Below are 21,987 nucleotides of genomic sequence, written 5' to 3' on the forward strand. Positions count from 1 at the left end.
GCAACTGATTCATCTTTATGACAGTTGCAGTGTCCCAGGGTCATGGTGATCAACTTTTGCAACTTCTGGCAAGCATAGTCAATGGGAAAGTCAGATTCACTTAGCAATCATGTTACTAACTTAAAAACTGCAATTATTCACTTAACAATTGTGTCATAAAATCGGGCAAAGCTCACTTATCCAATGTCTCACTTAGCAACATAAATGTTGGTGTCAAATGTGGTTGCAAGTTGAGGGCTCCCTGCACCCGATTTTTCTATTTAATTTGTTTGGAAGGAAATGCTGCTAAGAGGCTTAGATATTTTGTATCTAAACTCTAATAAATATTCTTAGGAGCAGTGATAAGAGCTGAACTGAACACAGTAAAAAAAATAAAACAGAATTAGATATTACCATTAAGTTTGCCCCTCTTCTCAGTGCAGGAACTCACCCTGAAGCACCCCAGACAGTTGTCCAACCTCTACTTCACACATTTAGTGAACAAGCATCCAGCATTTCCTGGCAATAGATTTGACTGTAGATTTGAACTCTTCTGTTAGGAAACTTCACCAAAATTTTTATTCATGGAACTTAATTTATTGTTTTACTTACGTCTCCTGGGATGATGGAGAAAAATCTTCTTTTTTATGACATTAAATACATGTGTTAAATACAGTCCCAAGTTATCTTTTGTTACCCATGCTCCTCATGTGACTTAGTTTCCTTATTTGATATTCTTTTAGGTCTTCTTTTCTAAAGTCTTAACATCTCCAGAGCCTCTCTTCACAGGCCTTAATTTCCAGTCCCCTGATAATCTTTCTTGATTTTCTCTGAACTATTCCCACTGTCTTGGGAAATGTGCCTTCTAGGGAGGGGCAAAATTGGATGCAATATTCAAGTGGGTCTAATATACAATAGACTTATCACTTCCTTTGATTTGGAAATTAATTTCTGTAAATGCAGCCTAAAGTTGCATTAATATTTTTTCCAGCCACATAACACTGCTGACTTATATCCAGTTTGTAGTCAGCAATGATTAAATCTTTTTCACATAAACTACTGCCAAGTATAACCCGTTCTATATATCTACATCTGACTTCTTTTTTTTATACAACTAGCTTAGTGTTTTATGTTAATGTTTCAGCCCATTTCTTTGAATTTTATTTTTGTCTTCTAGTATATTAGCATTATCTCATCTGCAAATCTGATAAGACTCATGTTACCTCTTCCTGCAATTCATGAACACAAATATTGAAAAGTTTTGGGCCAAGAAATGAATCTTTTGACATCCCATTTGAAACCTCACTTCAATGTAATGAGGAATTGTGTGATTAGTGTTCTTTGTGTATAGTTTTAATACCTGCTTTATCCTTTTAACCATCATGCCAGCACACACATGCTAATCAAGATGTTATAGGGTACTTTTTAAAATTCTTTTGTTAGTATCAAAGTAGCAAAATAGCATCAAATTTTCTATTTAGAGCATTCTCACTAGAGAGAGAGAGAGAGAGAGAGAGAGAGACAGAGACAGAGACAGAGACAGAGACAGAGAGACAGAGGGAGATTCAATGGGGGGGGGGAGGGAACCTATACCTTTGCTAGTCCAAGCTGGCCCCTGATAATCGTTGCTTTTTTTTTTTAATATTTGAAAATCTCTAGAATCTTCTCCCATATCGATGTAATACTCACATATTGATGTTATCTTCCAGACGTTTTGAAAACAGGACATTTGCCCTCAAGTCATTCAACAGTTTGCTTGTTCTCCAAAATTGAGAAATTAATATATAAATATTTAACCTGACCTTCAGCAAATTCCTTCAGTACTTTAAAATTCAGTTCATTCAACTTTTAACTTATTCCAAAGGCTGATGTAAAAGGAAGGAGTAATATCCTTGAAGAACAGGAAGAGACACAACCAAAACAATGGTCAGATAAGATAAAAGAAAATTAAGTCTGTACCAGATGTGTAGCCTAAGTAAACATCTTAGACAAGATTCTCCCTAGTTCTAGTTTGAAGATTAAGGGAGGGAGATGGGAAGTGCATTCAAATTTGCAAGATTTTGTTACTATAAATTTGATTTCCTAGTCTGATCTGCCTCAGAGAATTGACAAATCTGCATTACCTAGTTGTCCTATTACCAGAGACAGCAAACAATTTTTGAAAACAGGAATAGACAATCAGTTTTACCTTCTATTATAATTTCTATCCCTCTGCGCAAATCTTGCTGTAGTCTTTATTTTATGTCATCTTGCATAGTCTTACCTATTTCTGCTAGAATGCTACTAAATCTGATCCTAATTAATGGGAAGGAACCAGTTGAAAAGAGCAAAGTAGTGATAATTTTACAGGTAACAAAAACATATTCTTGGGATTCAAGACACTACAGAAAGGGAAATTGGGATATAGTGATTTAGACACAATAGATTTTATGACATCCAGATGCACGATTTTTTCTCCGCCGCAAAACACTGGCCCGGCCTGGCTGCGCTTCCCTGGGAATGACTGGGAGGGCGAGGGCGGGGCCAGCCAGCCAGCAGGGACCCACAGCAGGGGACGAAAGAGCCGCATGCGGCTTGGGATACGCATTTTGCCAACACCCGCCCTAACTAGATAATATCAGTGCTAACAAGGAGTGCTGTTTGCTATCAGTTTATATTCTGGTATCTTGTCTGTCTGTGTGGGTGGGGGCCGTCTTAGGGGTTCTTTGTTTGGGCTGTTTACTAATGGCTCTTTGGCTGTTTCTTGATTGGGGTATTGCTTACTTGATTGTTAGTCTGAAATTGACCTTGGAGTTAATCTATGCTGATCTGAGTGTTGATTACTTAGTAAAAGGACCTTTTACTAAGAGTTATCCATTTCATGCATAAGTAATGGAAGATTCGTGACTTACCAAGGAAATGTAAGAGCAAGTAGCTAATACCAGTAGAAATTCAGACATACTAGAATATCAAAGGACTCTAATTTTATAAGGGAAACTTCAATAAAAAGGACTTTTAGTTCTGTCAAAATTAAGGGTTATGGGAGGGAGAGTAGACTGACTGCTTGGAAAGGATGGATAGTAACACATTACAGAAAGTAGACAGAGGTCTTCAATTCCTGCTTTGCTTCTATCCCCCTCCCCACCAAACAAAAGAGTTTTCAGTCAACTGAATCAGAACAATTTCCATGAGGGAATAGTAATCCCAGACAAGTAGTAGTTAGTAAGCGGCTGAATAATATGAATGGGTTTTAAGTCTTCATAACCAGGTTAATTATAAACTACCAAATGAAATGTCTACTTCAGCAACAAATAAATACTTTTTAATATTACCTGAAGAACCCGCAAATAAAAGTAGTTTGTATAAGATCCCATAGTTTAGCCAAGAGGGAGAAGGTGCCACATTTCCCCCTAATGCTCTAAACGTCAGTGTTTACTTCCATGAAGTTTTTCATCTTCCACTTTCCTACATCTCCTATATCCCATTTACCTCCTATATCTCTTAACACCAAACAATAACCAAGCCGCCCTCCAGTTCCTGTTGAGAAAAATTCTGATAACTATTCTGTAGAAACTGAGAGTAGAAATGGTAATAAGCTTTTGTAACAAAAAGTGTTGAGAAATCCAGCATTTGTCTACAAGCATGACAAAAACAGAAAGCTTAAAAGAGGTGTGATTTTGCTTTTTGTATCGTTATTTTTTGGATATGGAAATTTCCTTCCCTCAGAACCTTCTATGGCAGTACTGTCAAACTTACGGCCCCCAGGCTGGATGTATCACGCGTTGGCCATGGCCATGGCCAGTTTAGCGAAGGGGGGAAAAGTCCCAATACCTCATGTGATGCTGCAAGTTTGGCACCCCTGTTCTATGGTATTAATAGTATGAGTCACTAGAGTGCGTTCCTTACCTTACTGTGAAGTCATCAGAGACTTACAGGCATTTTGTAACTTTTATGACTTGCATTTGCAGGAGAGGCTATGATGAAAGCAGCCCTGCATCATCATTATCTTACTGGCATACAACTTTTGGCACTTTTCTGCATGCATCATGATGTTATCATTTGGGCTACATTTTGACAAAACATTGTGAATTTTGTTGACGATAATTTACAAATATGTTGAGCATACCTCGGCCTCAAATGAATTAACAAAACGAAATATACTGTTTTAGTGATAAATTATCTGTGTTACATTGACACGCTGGTAAGAAACAATAGATAGATTTAGGAAAGGAACATGGCTTACTCATACCCTAATAGCTGTTGCAGTTACAGCTATTGTTAATTAACATACTGTAGATATACTGAACTTTGGACAAATCACCTCCATAAATATAATAAATTTCTTGTGCTAAAATTTGTGATGTGAAGTCTTCATACATTCAAAAATTAATAAAATACTAAATCAAATCATTAAAAAAAGCAAATGAATGGAAACTTCTGCATAAAAGAGAATTGCTTCTAGCCCTTTGGATGATTTCAGCTTTCATAGTAGAATAAATAGTGTGGATCTGATATTGAACATAACTATTGCTATGTACTTTTCATAATGTCTTTACTCTTTTGTTACATTTGATCTTTTTGTTGAGTCTTTGTATCTGAAGAAATAAATTCTTGAAGCATTTTCCTTCCTAGTGAGAAAGGCCTGATATATGATGTCCTCTGAGTTTTTTTGGAAATAAATTTACACTGGGCAATTACATGCATTTTTTTTGTTGTCACCTGATATCATAATCATGATTGGCATCACTTCCGTTGCTTTAAAAGTCTGCAGAGTATACATGCATGTATATCTGAAACATGCCCAGCTGGTTTAGATATGATTTATATAGAAAGATAAGTACAGGAAACATCACAGTAGACATTTTCTCTTGAGCGTATGCATGATATGTACTGTAGGCTATACAAACTTTGCTACATTTTAATAATGAGTGGATGTAGAATTCAAGAGACTAAAGTTAGGTGTATGATCTGAAAGGAAGTTTTAAAAAATCAGTTTTTTAATATTATTGCTCTAGACTGTTATGTCTATATGCAATTTAATATATTTGTCTATGTTTAGAATAAGCGTTTAGAAGAAGTGAAGCGGCAAGAACAAGAACTTCTGGAAGCCCAGTCAATTCCACTGAGAAACTACTTAATGAAGCATGTGATGCCAACACTTATGCAGGGGTTAAATCAATGTTGCATGGTTAGGCCAGATGACCCAGTTGACTTTCTGGTAAGGGATTATCTATCTATCTATCTATCTATCTATCTATCTATCTATCTATCTATCTATCCATCCATCCATCCATCCATCCATCCATCCATCCATCCATCCATCCATCTTCCTATGTAGCAGACAAAAATAGTGTCCTTTTATTACTTATTTGTAAACCTTAGTCATTTCTTTTACAACTTATTTGTAGATCTTCTGGTTTGAGCAATACTGGCAAGTATTACTATAACTTTATAAGAAGCCTACAATACATCTATCAATTACTCTATACAATCTACAGTCCCCCTTAGCACAATTCTTTCAAAAAAGGCTTGCTTTTTGAAATTGTATTTTATCCAGTGTAGAAAAACAAAAAAACATGTTGTACATCTAAGTCAACAATACCCCATAAGATTTTCTAATTTGGCCTCTTATTTCTATTCATCATGCTAAATACATCTACTGTTACCCTATAACCAAGTGCCAAAATGGGAGCATGCACGCCGGGGGGGGGGGGGAGGGAGTGCCAAAAACTGAAAGAGCAGTTCCCCCGTGCACATGCGCTTGCCAGGAAGCTGAGCTTCCGGTTTCTGGCACTCCTGTATGCGCGAAGACCAGCTGGCTGGCACGCATGTGCGCCCCAGAACCCGGAAGAGCAATGGGCGATGGCTGGCATGCCCGGAGAGATGGCTCTGCATCCCACTTCTGGCACGCGTGCCAAAGGTTCCCCATCACAGCCCTATAAATTGTTTTCTAACCATCAGGGATAGTCATTAGCATTTTTTACAGTCCTAAAGAGAGACTTTTGGTTGATTTTAGCTCTAGAGTCAGTCTTATTGGTATGCATAGAATATTGTTTCTCTTGTAGCAAAATACAGTATTTTCCTCCCAGGTTTTACTATACACTTCAATTTGTAACTGCCTTCTACCATGGACAGTGCAATCCTATCGATTTAAAATTACATTCCCCTATGTAAAGGATTGTTTACTTCCAGATACATATGGATAAGATTTCTATTTGGGGACACCAAATAAGCAGACATTAGCATATATAAGAAAATGACACATTGTAATACAGACTGGGCCCATTATCAGTAAAAAAATAAAAATAAAAAAGGGGGCTGAGACAAAATATTTAGTCTAATTTAGTTTATTAGGTGATTAACATAGAATGAGAAGGGAAGGGGAACAAGCTTATTCAGCTGTCATACACTTTACAAACTTTTCAGAAATTTTATCTGAAACATTAATTTGCAAAACAATAGACCTTATCTTTCAGGGTTATAACACAGGTTATCTTGTTTTGAGATAGATCCTCCTTGGTATAATTTTATAGAGGTAGCTTTGGTTTGGACTTTGATTTTAATTAATAGGTCATCTCAATATGGTGGGTGATTTGGCTTATGCAAGTTTTCATCTGATTAATGGAACCTGAGCTCAACAATTTTCCAATATGCTGTCTGTCTCTGTTGATTACATTCTTCCTTGATTTGGATTCCAGATATACTGTACATTCACTTCCACATCTGAGGCACATTTTCATAATGGGATTGCCTATAGCAGGAATTGTACTGTGAATACCAAGCAGATGTTGCTATTATAGCTTTGGTTCAAGATACTAGCTAATCCTTCACCAATACCAGAGTTATCTAACAATAATTCAGTCCACTTTCATTAATTTTAGAAAATGCAGTGCTATCTTTAACCTATAGAAACTGAACGTATCTTTTTACATGGATTTTTTTTAATCAACAGGCAGAATATCTCTTCAAGAATAATCCGGAATTTGACTAAGAAGTCTAAACAGTTGCCTTGTTATGCCTCATTAAATTTAATGTTAATGATTGTTGTGTAATACTCTTTAAAATATACATTCACTAATTTTTTTTTAATAAAAAAAATAAGAAATTAAGTTTGAGGATATGTACATTTATCTAAAATGAATGATAATTTATAGAATATCTGATAAATTGCAGGAAGTTCCTTTAAAACATTTAAAGAAAAAGCTTCAGAATTATTGTTCTTGGAAAAGTAACTATTTATGACAACATGTACTTAAGCTATGAAGTAAAGGAAAAGAAGAATATTGGTACTTGTTCAGTTGTACCAAAAGTCCTTTTACAATGCAGCCATATGGAAGTTTCTTCAAAGTTCTTTCTCTGCAATTAATTCAGTTATAGTGGCAGAATAGAATTATAGCTTTAAGGAATTTCTTCCATGACATAGCATCAATAAAGTATCCTTGAGGTAATGTAAAGCAATAATGAGATCATGCACTGCATCACCTCTGATAGCTGGGTGACACTATGAGGACTGAATGAAAAACAATACTTCCAATGGTACAAGTGACCAACAATTGACTGGCATGCTAGAAGCTTTCACATCTCCTTTAGGATCTATTCTTTCACTTCAATTGTTGGGAAGTTTCTGTGAACAAAATGTATATTGTTATTGCTTGTGAAATGAAAGCTACTAAGTGTGTTTCAATGATTGAATTTTTGATTGCTAATGGAATGTTCCCCTACGCCCCTTGTGAAATTCACCACCAAATACAGGGTGTTTTGGTGATAACTGTGTTGATGTAAGTACTGAGTAGCTGGGCAAAAAAATGTGAAACAATGAACCAAGAAAAGTTGATTTCTAATATCAAAAACAAAGTGGACAACCTATCACAGCAACTGAGGACTTTTACATGAGGAAGGTTGCTGAACTGATTAAGGACAATTGATAAAGTCAAAGAAAATTGCTGTCAAGCTTGGCTTTTCACAGGAATGTATGGATCGTATTAATATTTTTCAGTATTGCCAGCCCTCTATTGTCAAAATTTAAGTTTTGGCAGGAAATGTTTATAGGCAGCTCTCGCTTACTGACCATTCATTTAGCAACTATTTGAAGCTACAATGGCGCTATAAAAGGACACTTAAAATTAATGTTCAAAGTTCCCACGGTTACATGATCACAATCTGGACTCTTGGCAACCAGCTTACACTTACAGCAGTCGCAACATCCTGCAGTCATGTGATCACCATTCCCTACCTTCTGCAAGCTTCCCACAAGCAAAGATAATGGGGAAACAGAGAGAGGTCACAAGTTACTCTGTTGAGCTGCTTGCACCTTTCCCCTGCCTAACAGCACCATTCGGGGCAGTACTACACTTGTGTTGTGCCTTCCCTGCCTGCTGGCTAGGTACAAACAGCCTAGGACTCACTTTATGATGGCAATGGGGCATGCTAGGATTGTCATTAAGTGATGTGGTCAGATGACATTGTGACCACATCACGCATTGCTTGGTGATGAAATTTCAATCCTAATTATTGTCATTAATTGCCTGTACATGTTTGTTGGGGTGCAGATAATATTTATTCACATGATCTAAATCTGGCAAAACTATCATCCAAAGTGCTACTTTGAAACATCTGAAGGAAGGAAATGTTGCTGCATCTTGACAACACCAGGCCTCAATCCTAATGACATATCCAAGAGGAAACTGTAAAGTTAGATTTCACTGTCTTAACCCTATCTGTCATCTTAGGATTCATGTGATTCCTGTTCCTCTAGCGAAAGGAATACTTTAGTAAATATCTGTTTGATTCAAATGGATAAAAATGACTCTCAGGACCTGGTTGAAGACATAAAGCATGCATTTCTTTCATGATGGTCTTAAGAATGGTAACCATTACTGTATGTGGAGAAATTAACCCAGGTGACAAAAGGGCTCTTAGTTTCAATTATTAACATAACCCTATTTAAACTTGAAGTTACGGAGATGGAAGCATTACATTACTTGGTTATGTATTCTTAGTCACTAATGGAGAAATGCCTTTAGCTTTGCATTGCCTTTAACACTGATTGACAAAGTGCCATTGAGAAGCTGTGTATTGAGAAAAACCAAAAACTGCTCATGCCAAGCATTTTAGACCAGCTGCAGCTACCGAATACACTTCAAGGGCAGTCCCATGCAGAATGTCTTAAAAGTAATCCAAATGTAATCACTTTATTAGCTTATTATGACTATGACACGAGTTGCTAGGATCGTAGTCCAAGAATGGTTGCAATTGGTGCACAAGGCAAACCTGTACAAAGACCCCTCCAGCCATGGCTGCCATCTACTCATCGGGCAGAAGCATGAGTCCAGGAGGACTCCCAAATGGCACACTCTCACTGGCAAAATGTACCCCCCAGCCAAAATTAAATGTGGGAAATCTCTGGTGTCAGGAAGGAGGATCAATATCCACAGCCAATCAGTCTAGCCAATGTTTTGAGCCAGAGTCCATTTCCCCCCATCCTGACCCTAACAGCTTCCAGGTGCTTCATCACTTGATCCTGGGTGGAGATACTGATAATACCACACCCACATGAACAAATGACTTTGTTAGCTGCTTCATTTAGATGTTAAATAGGAGTGCCAAGATAGTAGTCTCTCTCTCAAGGTAGAATTTGATCTCTCCTCCTACCAACACTGATTGGATTGAAATCCAAACAAAGGAGGAAATCCACTATAACACAGTACCTCCCAATTCTTTAAGATGGGCCAGAATGGTTCCATGGTCGATGCTATCCAAGATGAAAGAAATCAAGGAAGGCAGGATGGATTCTACTGCCATATCGGGTCTGTTAGAGATAATCCACATTATCAATGCTGTCTCAGTTTATAACCAAGAACAATTCAGATAATTTGCTTCTTCCAGAACTGTATACCATCCACCTTCTCAGCTAGAGATTGGATGAAAATTGTCCAGATCTATTGGATACAAAACTGGTCATAGCAATCGTCTGTTCACTGGGGCCGGGGCACAAGACATCTGTCTCCTTCAGGGCAGACAGAATCACCCCCTTCTACAGATAAACATTCACCATTACCTGACCCAACCATCACTTCCCAGAAGATTTTAATAGGTGATAGAAATCTAAAATACAGGAGACTGAACTCAAACCACTGACGACACTGTTGACTTCATCAGTGATAACTGGCTTGAACTCTTCCAGGATAACTGGGCCAAATTTTACCTTAGGCAACTCCAATAGACTGTATAGCCAGATTTTGAATCCAAGTGATTTCATACAACAGATACCTAGATGATTCTTATAGGGGGCCTGCAAGCATTCCTGTGAGCCATACTTACCACCCAGGAGGGAGTATAAACCCACCACTTGGCACTCCATAGACACAATAAAGGCAGAAAAATGTTGCACTTCCCTTATTGCTCCATACTAAACTGAGTGTTCAGTCAGATTCACTCTTGATTCAAATCTGAAAATCTCATTTAGTTTCCACTGATAAGACTATTTTTTGGGAATCTGTTTCATCAAAAATAAGTAAAACTCACATAGCTTCCTAAATAAATAGGAATCACACTTCGGATAACAAAGTTCATATTATGTGAGCTTTCGCACTGTTTGAATATTAAAAATACCTTATCATAAAGTGGAATACTTTATGAATCAATCATGTATAATACAAATATTCTAGCTTTTTTGGTAGTACGACCATCTTATTCAGCTGGGACAATTAAGATTTATATAAAGAATTATCTGAGGATTTTAAATTTCTTTTGTTGATAGTTTAAGATGTCTTTATACTGTCAAAAATCCTGATTTCAAATTCATCACCATTTTGGGTGTGCTCCACTATTCAATACTTGTACTTAGAATGGCACAATCTGAATGAGTTCAGATTTACCCTAGAAAATAGGATTAAAAACATGCAGCTCTCCTTATACTATTGATCTACAGTACAGATCCCAGAATTTTCTACCAGCAGCTATGATGAGACTTTGAGGTTCAGACTTTCAAGCAATATTTTTTTCCAGTCTTATCTGGTGAAACATAAGATCTATACACCAAACATTCTGCTCTAATATTGAACTACAGCCTTTGGCACACATTTCAAATATGACTGTATTCCTCTCTAACTCATCCTTTTATCTTATCCTCAGGATATAATGATGATGATGATGATGATGTTATCCATTCAGTCGTCTCTAACTCTTGGCGATTCAATGGGCCAGGTCTCACCACATCTTCTGATCCTTCAGGATATTGTCAAATATAAATATTTCATTTGGGCATTATGGGCAATAATTATTAGATATTTTGATTTTTTAAAGAAAATCTTGGCTTCTATATACTTAAATAGTCTACTTTTATTCTTCTATTTGGGCAGCTTATGAATGAAATCTTCCCCTTCCTTAATTACACAAAACTGGGTTCAAAAATACTAAGCCATAATTTGTTTGGTTTTAACTTAGTATGTTGCATAAATACCTCTACTAATATCTATTGCACAGCTTGTTTCCAATTCTAGTTTATTCACAAACCATGGATAATAAAATAATGGCTCAAATATATATGAACCAAAGAAAAGAGGTAATTAACAAACGACAAATTATACAACATTCTAAGGAAAAACAGATTACTATAAAGTGCAAGCTTTACCTCTAAGTGTAAATGGGAGATTTCTCTTTCAATCTCCTCCCGTCGCCCCTTTGACAAATCATAAAGGAAAAAAGAATTATCCCTATACATAAACACCTCTCGCAACACCAATCAAGACGATTAACTTCCGTGCCTTTCCGCGGCGCATGCTCAGTCAGTGCAGGAACCGTTATCATTAAACTTTAATTCGTTCCAACTTCAAACGCTCGAATCGCCTGGGGGACTACATTACCCACACACCATTGTAAAGCGGCGACAGTCAAGCGCATTACCCGGAGCCCTCTTTCGTCACTTGACGCAGAGGGTTGGGAAACGCCGTTGCGTCAGCACGTTCTACTGGCCTCTGCACCGCGGCCCCTCCTTCTCTTCCCCATCTCCAGAACGTTGCTGTGGTAGCGCCTCGGCGCCATGTTAGGAGGCCGGAGGGGAAGAGGAAGAATTAGAAGCGGCGGCAGCAACAACAGCAGCAACTAGCAGGCCTAGTGAGAGGTTCTTCACCCTCTCTGAGAGGGCCCCAGCCAGGCCCATATCATGCTCACGGGGCCCGTTTTTCAGGGGCGGAAAGAGTGACTGTTCCGGAGAAGAAGAGACGGCGTTTAACCATAGCCGGAGAGACGATGCCGTTGTAAGTTGAGGGCCGCCAAAGGAGGGAGAGGGACTGTCTCGGGCATACCCGTGAGGCCTGGCAGGAGCCTTGGGAGGCAACCTGAGTGAGCGCTTCCGGGCCGTGGCGAGTTCGCGGCCATTTGCCCGGCCGGCCGGCTTTCTTCTCATGTCCACATTTCAGGCCCCCCTTTGCTGGCGAACTCACGCCGGCCCCCCTTTTTCCGCGTTATTAGGCCGGACAGCGTCTTTCCTCAGCCGAATCCATTTCTTCTCGCCCAGAGATGGAATCGGGCCGGGAGTCTCATTGAATAGCTCTTTCCCGCCCCCCCCCCCTCTCCCTCTTGCGACTTGAACCGAACAACTTTGGGGAGTCGGGGGATGGCGCTTCCGTAGTCCCTGGCCGAGCCTCGCCAAAAGCCGTTCCCCGCGCCGTTGGTGGCACTCAAGTGGCGGGTTTTTTGCCCCCCGCTCACGTGATGCCTAAAGCCTCTGTGGGGCCTGGCGGGAGGAGGAGGAGGAGGGTGTCTGGGTACAAAGCTCTCGGGCGGCTTGGTTGGTCTGGTGGAGACCCGGAGGTTCCGTGCATCCATGCTGCCTTGGCTGGAATCGACGGCTTGGTGCAACTCCGCGGGTGCTTGGCACCATCTCCGCCGCCGCCACTGCTTAATGAAAGTTGCTCGCGGGTTGCAACCCATCCGCCTCCCCTAATGCAAGAAGCATCCAGCGAGGGAGATTTTAATTTGATCTCTTTTAAGGAACGTTCTCTTGCAGCTTTTCCTAACATGAATTGTATGTGGTCGCGATGAAGGGCGAACTTATTCCTTACCCCTCCTCTTTTCTCGCTTGCTTCTGTTTGTCATTGGCGTAGTGTGGCCTCCACATCCCCCCCCCCCCCAGCCCGTTGTGATATTCGTAATGTTTTGGTACGTTCAGGACTATTAAGATTTGAAAGCGCAACAGCTTAAATAAGTTGATTGATGTGAGAATTTTCTAAGGCCGCTTTTTAAAAATAGTTTCCAAGCATGAATACTTTTGCATTCTAATTGTATTACTGAATCATATAGGATTACTTTGCTATATATCTTCCGTACATATAGATGTATAAACTGTTATAGTCATTTATGCTTGTTAGAGCCTGTGTTAAAATAGCATCAGGAAACAATTGTTAAGATTTTTTGTGAATACTTTGCAATGATTTAAATTGCAGTTGCAGTTTAAATTCAACATTTCGGACTGAATTTCAAAAAGGAGCATTGGAATGCCTGTGGTTGAGCACCTGTATGCATCTTCTTGAGGCAGCTTTAAGTTGCTGCAGATAAATGCTATGCTTGGATCCCTGTGCACGCCAAAGCATCTTTTTGGAAGCAAATTCAGAAGACTTGAGTTAAGGAAAGTATCACAGTTCTGACTAAAAGTCTCTTAGGTTTACTGAAAATTTAACTGAAATTAGCTTGCTCTGTAAAGGTGCAGTAATTTATTAATATCATTTCTTTTTCTTACTGAGCATTCTAAAACTTTCTACTTTTCCAAGTATAAAAGAGGATATAACAAATACTGAATAATAATTTGTGAAATATACCAGAGCTGAAATATAAGATGCTCTATAACATGAACTATTCATTCATGGCCATTGTGTCAATTAAAAAGGAAATGATTGTGAGCCACAGGTTACAGGTCACAATTTCTGTTGGTTTTTATCATTGTCGTATTTGTATTGGCAGGTTGGCTAATACTTTCTGTATCTTTTGGTAAGTTTTGGAAAATTTTGTTTAGGCTAATGGGCCAATCATGGTTCCATATGAAATGGGATAACTGAAATATTTCCCAGTGTCACTCAGGATAGCAGAGATGCTGCAGTTGGAATGGCCCTATATCGGGGCTGCTTCTTTCCCATCTCTTTGCCTGGATGGCAGAAGGAGAAATTACTTGCAGTGAACCTCCACCTCTGTGGTTTGGGTTACATGCAATGCTTCCATTCAATCATATAGGGTATGTGGTTGTAGGAGGAAAAATCCGGTCCGGTCCAAGTCAGGAGAAAGGTGCTGGAAATAAAATGGAGGTTGATTGGAAAGGACTGTTGATTGATGAGCAGAACCAACAATAGCATGTAGTGCTGGGAAAGCTGACAAATTGGTTTGATAAGTACATGGATTTTTATAGGGTTCTGAGATGCTGCAATGGGTTGTGCAATGTAGTGAGCCTGGTATCTTTTGCTATTGTAATGGTGGTGGGTTAATCCTATTATGCCCTAAAGGTCATGTCCTGTTCTTAGAATTTGGGTGAATGGGATGTAAATTCTTAATCCCATCATCTGGACCTAAAGATGTTTTGTTTGTGAATAGGCTGGCCTAGATTTCTTAATGGGCACAAAATATCCATCTCTAAAGACTTCAGGCATCTGTTGGGGCTGCTTTTTGCTTTTGTTAAGATTTTTCTCAAATGGGAAAATATATTCTGCCTCTCTTAATATTCCCCAAAATATTTCATTCTCTGGGGAGGTGGGTGATTACTTCTTACCTGGTTATTCTCTAGTAAATGGGAAATTTAGCTCAATAACTGGAGATAATGAATATTTTGCTCATGTTCTTTATTTATCAAATTTATTTGCTGCCCATGTCACAGTTAACTCTTTACATGAGACATGGGTATCCCAAAGATGCTTTTACAAAAAGAAACTGAACTTCCTTTTTTTTCTTTGAAGGACTTTTGTTTCTCATCCAAGAAGCTTCTTCAGCTCTGACTGGATGGTGAGGAATGGAAGGATTTATACTCTTTGCTTGCAGACAGCTGGTCATTTGTATTCTTTTAGTGAGTCCTTAAGATCACCTGGAAGTTTATGTCATCAGGTCACCTGAGTAGTGCAAATGGATGTGGAACCTTCCTGGAACTGCTGAAAGGCTGTTGTAGACAGATGATGCCCTATCCCTTCCCTCCTGTTGAGAGAGGGCTGTTAAATTTTGACATAGGTGGCCTTTTTAACCCCTCTTTCAATCCAGCAGTCCTCTCTGTCCAAAATGTGGACTTTGCTGGTTCAAAAGAATGGCCTTTGTCTTTTAAATGCAGATGGACTCTGAATCTAGTCCTGATGGGTTTGTTCTCCTATGTTGTCCCATGCACTTATGAAGTGGTTGTTTTGTTTCCCCAATGCACAGCTCTGCACATCGCTCACTGCATTGTCCTGAATATACCATGTTGCTCAGTTTGTGTCTGGGTGTTTTATCCTTAGGGTGGACAAGTTTCTGCTTTAGTGTATTCTTGGGTTTGAAGTGTGCACATGTGTTGTGTTGGCTGAAGATCTTCCTGAGCTTTTCCGATATTCCTGCAACTTATGGAATGAGTTTATTCCATAATTTGTTTATTGTTCTCATTGTCTGTTATGGAGGAGCTCCTGTAGGGTCTTTTTTGATATTTGATGAAGGCCCACTTAGGATAGCCATACATTCTGAGGGCTTCTTTTGATGTGTTTTGTTCTTTTTCTTTCCCATCTTTGCTGGTAGGCAGGCCTTCAGCTCAGTGGTGTAGGGTTCTGATGACTCCCATTTTATGCTCCAGTGGATGGTGGGAATCAAAATGTAAACATTGATTGGTGTGAAGTGGTTTTCTGTAAACTTCAATGTAAAATGACCTGGGCATTTTATGATCTATGGCAGGGGTCTGCAACCTTAAATACTCAGAGGCATTTGGACCCGGTTCCCACAAAAAAGAAAACACTGGGAGCCACAAAACCTGGGTGGGCGTGGCCAATCCAACGTCACTCCTACCCAGTCATATGACCATCACCCCCAGCCACATCTACCCGGGTTTTGTGGCTCTGGGTGTTTTCTATGGGAAATGGATCTCTCTCTCTCTGTGTCTCCATCCCTCCCTCCCTCTTGTTTTTCTCTTTTTCCTCTCCCTCCCTCCCTCTCTTTCTTTCTTTCTCTCTCTCCCCTTCTCTCTCTTGTTTCCCTCGTTTCCCTCTCATTCTCTCCTTCCAGCTCTCATTTCTGTATCCCTCTCTCCCCCTTCTCTCTCTCTCATTTGTTTCTCTTTTTCCTCTCTCTCTCATTGTCCCCTCCATCATTTTCTCATTTCTCTTTCTTTTCCCCCTTTTTTCTCATCTCTCTATTTCTCTTTCCCTCCCTCTCTCTTTCTCCCCCTCTCTTGTATGTATTTGTGTGTTCCCTCTTGAACCAATTCTAAAAACAGGCGAGGGTTGGGTTTTTTTTCTTTGCTGATGTTCTTCTTTGGGTGCTTTTTACTATTTGATTTAAATCAAGAGTCATTTTAGGTTCCCAGATAAAGGAAGCTCTTTTGTCCCTCTGCTGTGGCTCTCTGTATGCTGGCTAGCCCCACCCCTTGCCCTCCCAGTCACTCCTTGCATGACCTGAGAAGGTAAGGGTGATGGCAGGGATGGAGACTCGCTCCATATTCCAGAGCGGGACGGAAGCGCCCGTGTACTTGCCTCTCATCTTGCGGGCGCTTCTTGGTACTCCGTGCACTTCAGTCGCTCAGGGAGACGCACACCTTTCTCTCCGCCCCGAGACACTGGCCTGGCCCGGCTGCAGCCGATACTCCGCATCATAATATGCTTCAGGAGGAGGAAGAGACGCCGTCTTCCCCATGGTGAAGCATGCTAAATTTAAGTGTGCTGCGCAAGGCGTTGTGAGAGCAGTGAGCAGGTCATGGAGGTGACGAGCAAGTTGCATGTCTAGAGCACTGGCCCGGCCATGGCCTGCTCGCTGCTCTCGCTGCGCCTTGCGCAGCACACTTAAATTTAGCATGCTTTACCATGGGGAAGACGGCGTCCCCTCCTCCTCCTGGAGCACATTATGACGTGGATCATCGGCCACAGCCGAGCCGGGCCAATGTCTCGAAGTGGAGAGAAAGGTGCCCATCTCCCTGAGTGACCGAAGGTGTGCGCAGCGCCGGAAGAAGCGCCGGCGAGATGAGATGGAGCGAGTTCATCCCCGCCATCACCCTTACCTTCTCAGGCCACGTGAGGAGTGACTGGGAGGGTGAGAGGCAGGGCCAGCCAGCTGGCAGGGAGCCACAGCAGGGGGATGAAAGAGCCACGTTGCCAACACCCGACCTATGGGCTGTGCATGGTCCCTGTCCAGTTTATGGAATCAGAGTTGGGCAGGGTGGTGGCAGCATTGCGAGTGGGGGGTAGCAGAGGCAGTGTTCCACAACAGTCTGTTTCTCATGTGGCTCCTTGGGAAAATTAATTGCCCAGCTCTGTTTTACATGAATAAGCAATTAAACTAGAAAACTTTGTTTGGGGTTTCATTTTTCCTATTGAAGCTTCTCTAAATTCATCTAGGTGGGAGAATGGCTGTTTCTTAAAGTAGAGCCCTGCATTTGGTACTGAAGGTCTTCTTTCATTAACTCAAATTTTGTTATCCTACTTACTGTGGGAGAGAAAAAAATCTGTCCTGAAATTTCAGCCCTGGCTTACCTTGATGTACAGAGAACACAATGCTTCATAACTTTTTTGTAGCGTTTTTAACTAGATTTTAAACTCCAGATCTATCTGTTCCAAGTTTGGGAATCCTACAGTTCTTTGGTATATCAAAAGCTATTGCCATACTAGAAGTAACAATCTGGCAGTTGAGGCCTTCAGGTATGTTAATTTACCTCTCTTTTTTTGTGAATTCTGGGTAATAGCCATAACACATATCACCCCCCTTATTTATTTATTAGATTTATATGTTTCTCTTAATTTTATACAGCTTCAGTCAATGCATGCTTTTATTTTTTCCACCACAATAACCTTGAGTTGTGGGTTGGATTTAGAGTGTGATTGCTCCAAGATCCCCCAATTTGCTTCCATGCTTAAGAGAGTACTCACCATTATATTCTCCGTTACTTCTAAATATAAACAATAAATTATTTTTGTCTCAAGTTTACATAACCAGTGGATAGGTGTTTACCTAGACATTTATTCTAAATTTAACAGAAAACTATTCTTTATAATGCACAAGTTCTGTGAATTTCTTTTAAAATATGAAATCTTATTTATGAAATATGTTAGATCGAGATGTATCATGGGTTGAACTTTTTCTTAATTATTGTGCTATTTGATCAACAGCAATCACTTCCATTTTGATATTACTTTACTTTTTACTTTTATTATATTTATATACCGCCCTTTTCTCGAAGGACTCAGGGCAGTGAACAGCCATGGTAAAAACAGTATACAAGACAAAAAATTTAAAAACTTTTTAAAATAATTCAATCACTGGCCAAATTTAAAACACCCAGCTAAAATCGTTATTTAAAACCCCTATTAAAACCCAATTAAAATCCTTTATCCCGTCAGACCGGCTTGCTGGAATAATAGGGTCTTCAGAGCACGACGGAAGGTCGGGGATCCTTCGTATGTCCGGGGGCAATTCATTCCATAGGGCCGGGGCCTCCACAGAGAAGGCTCTCCCCCTGGGGGTCACCAGCCTGAGATATTCCAGAATAGTGTTTCTGGCAATGGCAGATTTGAATGTGAAGTTTCCGAAAGAAACTTTGGCCAGGTAGGCTAGCATGTCTTTCATGAGGGGAAGGGGATATAAGTTGTGTACGCAGACAGCGTTCAACTGCCCCCTAGGGAGTTTCCAATTTAAGGTGATGCCATTTGGACTGCAGGGAGCCCCGGCGGTGTTCATGACAGAAACCAAATAAAATAACATCCAGGTGTCTGGGTTACTAAAGTACTATATTTGGAACTGAGTTTGCAATTGTTAACCAATGCATTTGTAAAGAGCAATGTCACATAACCACATCACTTAGCAATGACAATCCCAGTAGTCCCAGTTGCTGTTGTAACTTAAGATTTGCAGGTTGTTAAAAGTACCAGAGAAAGCAGGGAAAGTTCCCAGGGTTGGGAAAGGCCTTGGGAGAGCTAGCTGTGTGTGAGTTAGGGAAGTGCTTGGACAGGCTGCATGCGAACACTGGAAAGCTGGGGGGTGGATGACACGCAACCGCAGGAAGCCTTGGGGCACTTACCAGAGTGACTTATGTCTTTCCCTGCCTGTTTTCCCATTTACTGCTTGTGGAAAGTTGGCAGGCAAGGTCACAAATGGCAACCAGTCACTGAACAAGTGATCAGTAAGCAAGGATTATCTGTGTAAAGCAGCTACAACTTTTAAACTATCCATGACATTGAGATCTCAACTACATTAAATATCACTATAGCAGGAATAATTGAATAGGATTCAACACAGTGTTTTAAGATTGACAGATAATGGAAAGAATAAGTTGAGTGGCAAATGAAACAACATTAATTACTATTTCTTAGCTAGTTCATTCTTGTACGTTATTTTCCCTCCAAAACCATTTCATTAACAGGTATCAATTTGTAAGCATGTAAAGTTTGTGGGTATATATCTGTAAGAGAGATTCTAACAGATTCCAATGGCTTAAGTTTCCAACTTGTGGATGATAAAATATTGTGCCTTTCTCCCTGTTTCCCCCAAAGCTGCTTCTGAGACTGTATGGAGTCTATGGAAGAGAAATCAGCCAACGGATTGATAGATCTCATGGGTCACAGGTTGGAAACCATTGAAATAAAATACCCATCTCCAAGTCTTAAACTGGTTATAAATGGTATGAACTTGGGTCAGAATATGATATAGTATCCAGCTGGATACAATCAGAATGGCATGATGATTAGGGTGATTAAAAAAACTCACAGTAGGACGTGTTTATATTAACATTAATCTGTTTGATAATAAGATGTTATTGAGTAAAGAATTGGACCAATACTAATAGCAATTATTGTAGAGGGTGTGCTCTGGCAGTATGCTTAAAATTTGAAGTTATTCAAAGCTAATTTTGGAATATTCATCCTTAGTGTTTTATTTATGTTTGTTTGGCATGTTTATTAAATATACTTAAATCTTTTTTGAAAACAGAAGATCAAATAAACTGTAGTTTCTTTCTGAAACTACTCATTTAGTCGTTATTTTAACTGGCTTGGAAATTAAGAATGTATGGGTCATTCTGTATTTGGTCAGTTTCAGTTTTGCATGCATTATGTTTTGTATGATTTGGTTTGGTTTGGGTTTTTGTTTTTGTTTTTGTTTTTTTGTGCCTTCCAGTCAATATTGAGTCTTGGCAACTGCTTAAACTAATCCTTTCAGTTTCCCGTCAAGATTTTTGGAAGTGGTGTGCCATTCATTGTCTCCTTCCTGTGACTGAAAATGAATAACTCACTGATGTCACCCAGCTGACTTTGTACCTAAGGCAGGACTAGAACTCATGGTCTCCTTCTTACTATCTGGGTGCCTTAAACACTAAACTGATGTGTATTATGCTATTATTCTAGAAAATTTGGTAATATTTCATGAATTTTGTTTTTATTTTTTGTTGTCTATCATCCTAATACATGGCTGTATCCAGTTGCTAAATTAAGAACTGCCACACAACACTCAGAATTGCAAAATTTGAAAAAAAAAATGTTTGGAAATACTAAATTATATCACATTACTTAAAAACACTGATCAACTATTGTGCTAATTCCACCATCTATACTGAGAACTAGGAAAAAAGAACTGTGGCCTAATTAGTTTCAGACTTCTCATAAACTTTTGGAGGAAACATTAGAACGAAAAGAAAATACAAGTCAGTAGATACGTTGTTAATCACACTGAAAGTGTTTGATTCCCCAAAATGTTTTCATTTACAAAATGAAGTCAACAGTACAGTTTCGGCATATTTCCAGACTATTAAATCTCAATGAACTGCAACCCTTCTATATATGTTTTAGCTTCCAGTTCTCTAATCATCTTTGTTGCTCTTCTCTGCACTCTTAAGTCTCAACATCTTTTTTGTATTGTGGTGACCAAAACTGGATGCAGTATTCCAAGTGTGCTCTTGCCAAAGTATTATAAAGTGGTACTAACACTTCCCCGATCATGATTCTATCCCTCTGTTGATGTAGCCTAGGACTATGCTGCCTTTTTTTGGCAGCTGAAGCACGCTGCTGGCTCATATTTAAGTACTTGTTCCCTAGGACTTCTAGATCCCTCTCACAGTTATTGCCATTGAGTCAGGTACCACCTATTCCAGCGATGACTAACTTTTTCCAGACCGAGTGCCCAAAGTGTGCATGCGCATGTGCGTGCGCATACCTTCAAAATGCAATGCACACGCCATGCATGCGCGCCACCCCATGTGCACCCCTGCACTTGCACACACACACCCATGTGCGCCCTGCCCCCCACGCATGCATGGCAGAGACCCGAAGATCAGCTGGCCAGTGGGAGGCACACACGCATGTGGGGTGGAGTTGACCTGGGGTGATAGCTTGGGTGCCCATAGAGAGGGCGTTGCCTGCCACCTCTGGCACGCGTGCCATAGGTTCGCCATCACGGACCTATTCTATACTTGTGCATTTGGCTTTTCTTGCCTAAATGTAAAACCTTACTTTTCTTACCACTGAATTGTGTTTTGTTGGATAGTGTTCAAGTCTGTTGAAATCCTTCTGGATTTTGAGTCTATCTTGTAAAGCATTGGCTATTCCCGCCAGCTTGATGATTGCAAATTTTATTTCTTCATCTAAATTGTTTATGAAAATGTCGAAAAGTATTGGGGCTAAGATTAAACCTTGAGGTATCCCATTACATGCTTGCCACCATGTAGACATACTTTCATTAAGGACTACACATTGAGTGTGGTTTGTTGGTTTATTTTGGTGTTATTATATGTTAATAATTTTCTTTTAAGAAAACAAGAGTTGATAATGAACTAGATGAAATAAGTTACGGAATATAGTAGTGGTTTCATGTGTAATAGTATGTTTATTTAATAACTGTTTA

The 21,987-nt window shown here is 39.8% G+C and overlaps 2 protein-coding genes across 5 annotated transcripts in view; both read left to right on the plus strand.

Moving 5' to 3' along the window:
- The window catches only part of AK7 (adenylate kinase 7), a 33,463-nt gene extending 26,514 nt beyond the window's left edge, over window positions 1-6,949 (plus strand). For both annotated transcript variants that reach the window (XM_070931545.1, XM_070931546.1), the window contains 2 exons: window positions 5,018-5,176; window positions 6,911-6,949. In XM_070931545.1, coding sequence (XP_070787646.1) covers window positions 5,018-5,176; window positions 6,911-6,949 — 198 coding nt within the window. The remainder of the gene's footprint in view (window positions 1-5,017; window positions 5,177-6,910) is intronic.
- A 4,977-nt stretch (window positions 6,950-11,926) lies between these two features.
- Window positions 11,927-21,987, plus strand: part of PAPOLA (poly(A) polymerase alpha) — a 48,220-nt gene continuing 38,159 nt past the window's right edge. For all 3 annotated transcript variants that reach the window (XM_070941651.1, XM_070941660.1, XM_070941668.1), the window contains exon 1: window positions 11,927-12,215. In XM_070941651.1, coding sequence (XP_070797752.1) covers window positions 12,208-12,215 — 8 coding nt within the window. In that variant the 5' untranslated portion in view covers window positions 11,927-12,207. The remainder of the gene's footprint in view (window positions 12,216-21,987) is intronic.

Source organism: Pituophis catenifer, unplaced genomic scaffold, assembly GCF_029215685.1.
Source record: "Pituophis catenifer annectens isolate HBS135680 unplaced genomic scaffold, rPitCat1.0.hap2 SCAF_1, whole genome shotgun sequence".
Classification (NCBI taxonomy): Eukaryota; Metazoa; Chordata; class Lepidosauria; order Squamata; family Colubridae; genus Pituophis; species Pituophis catenifer.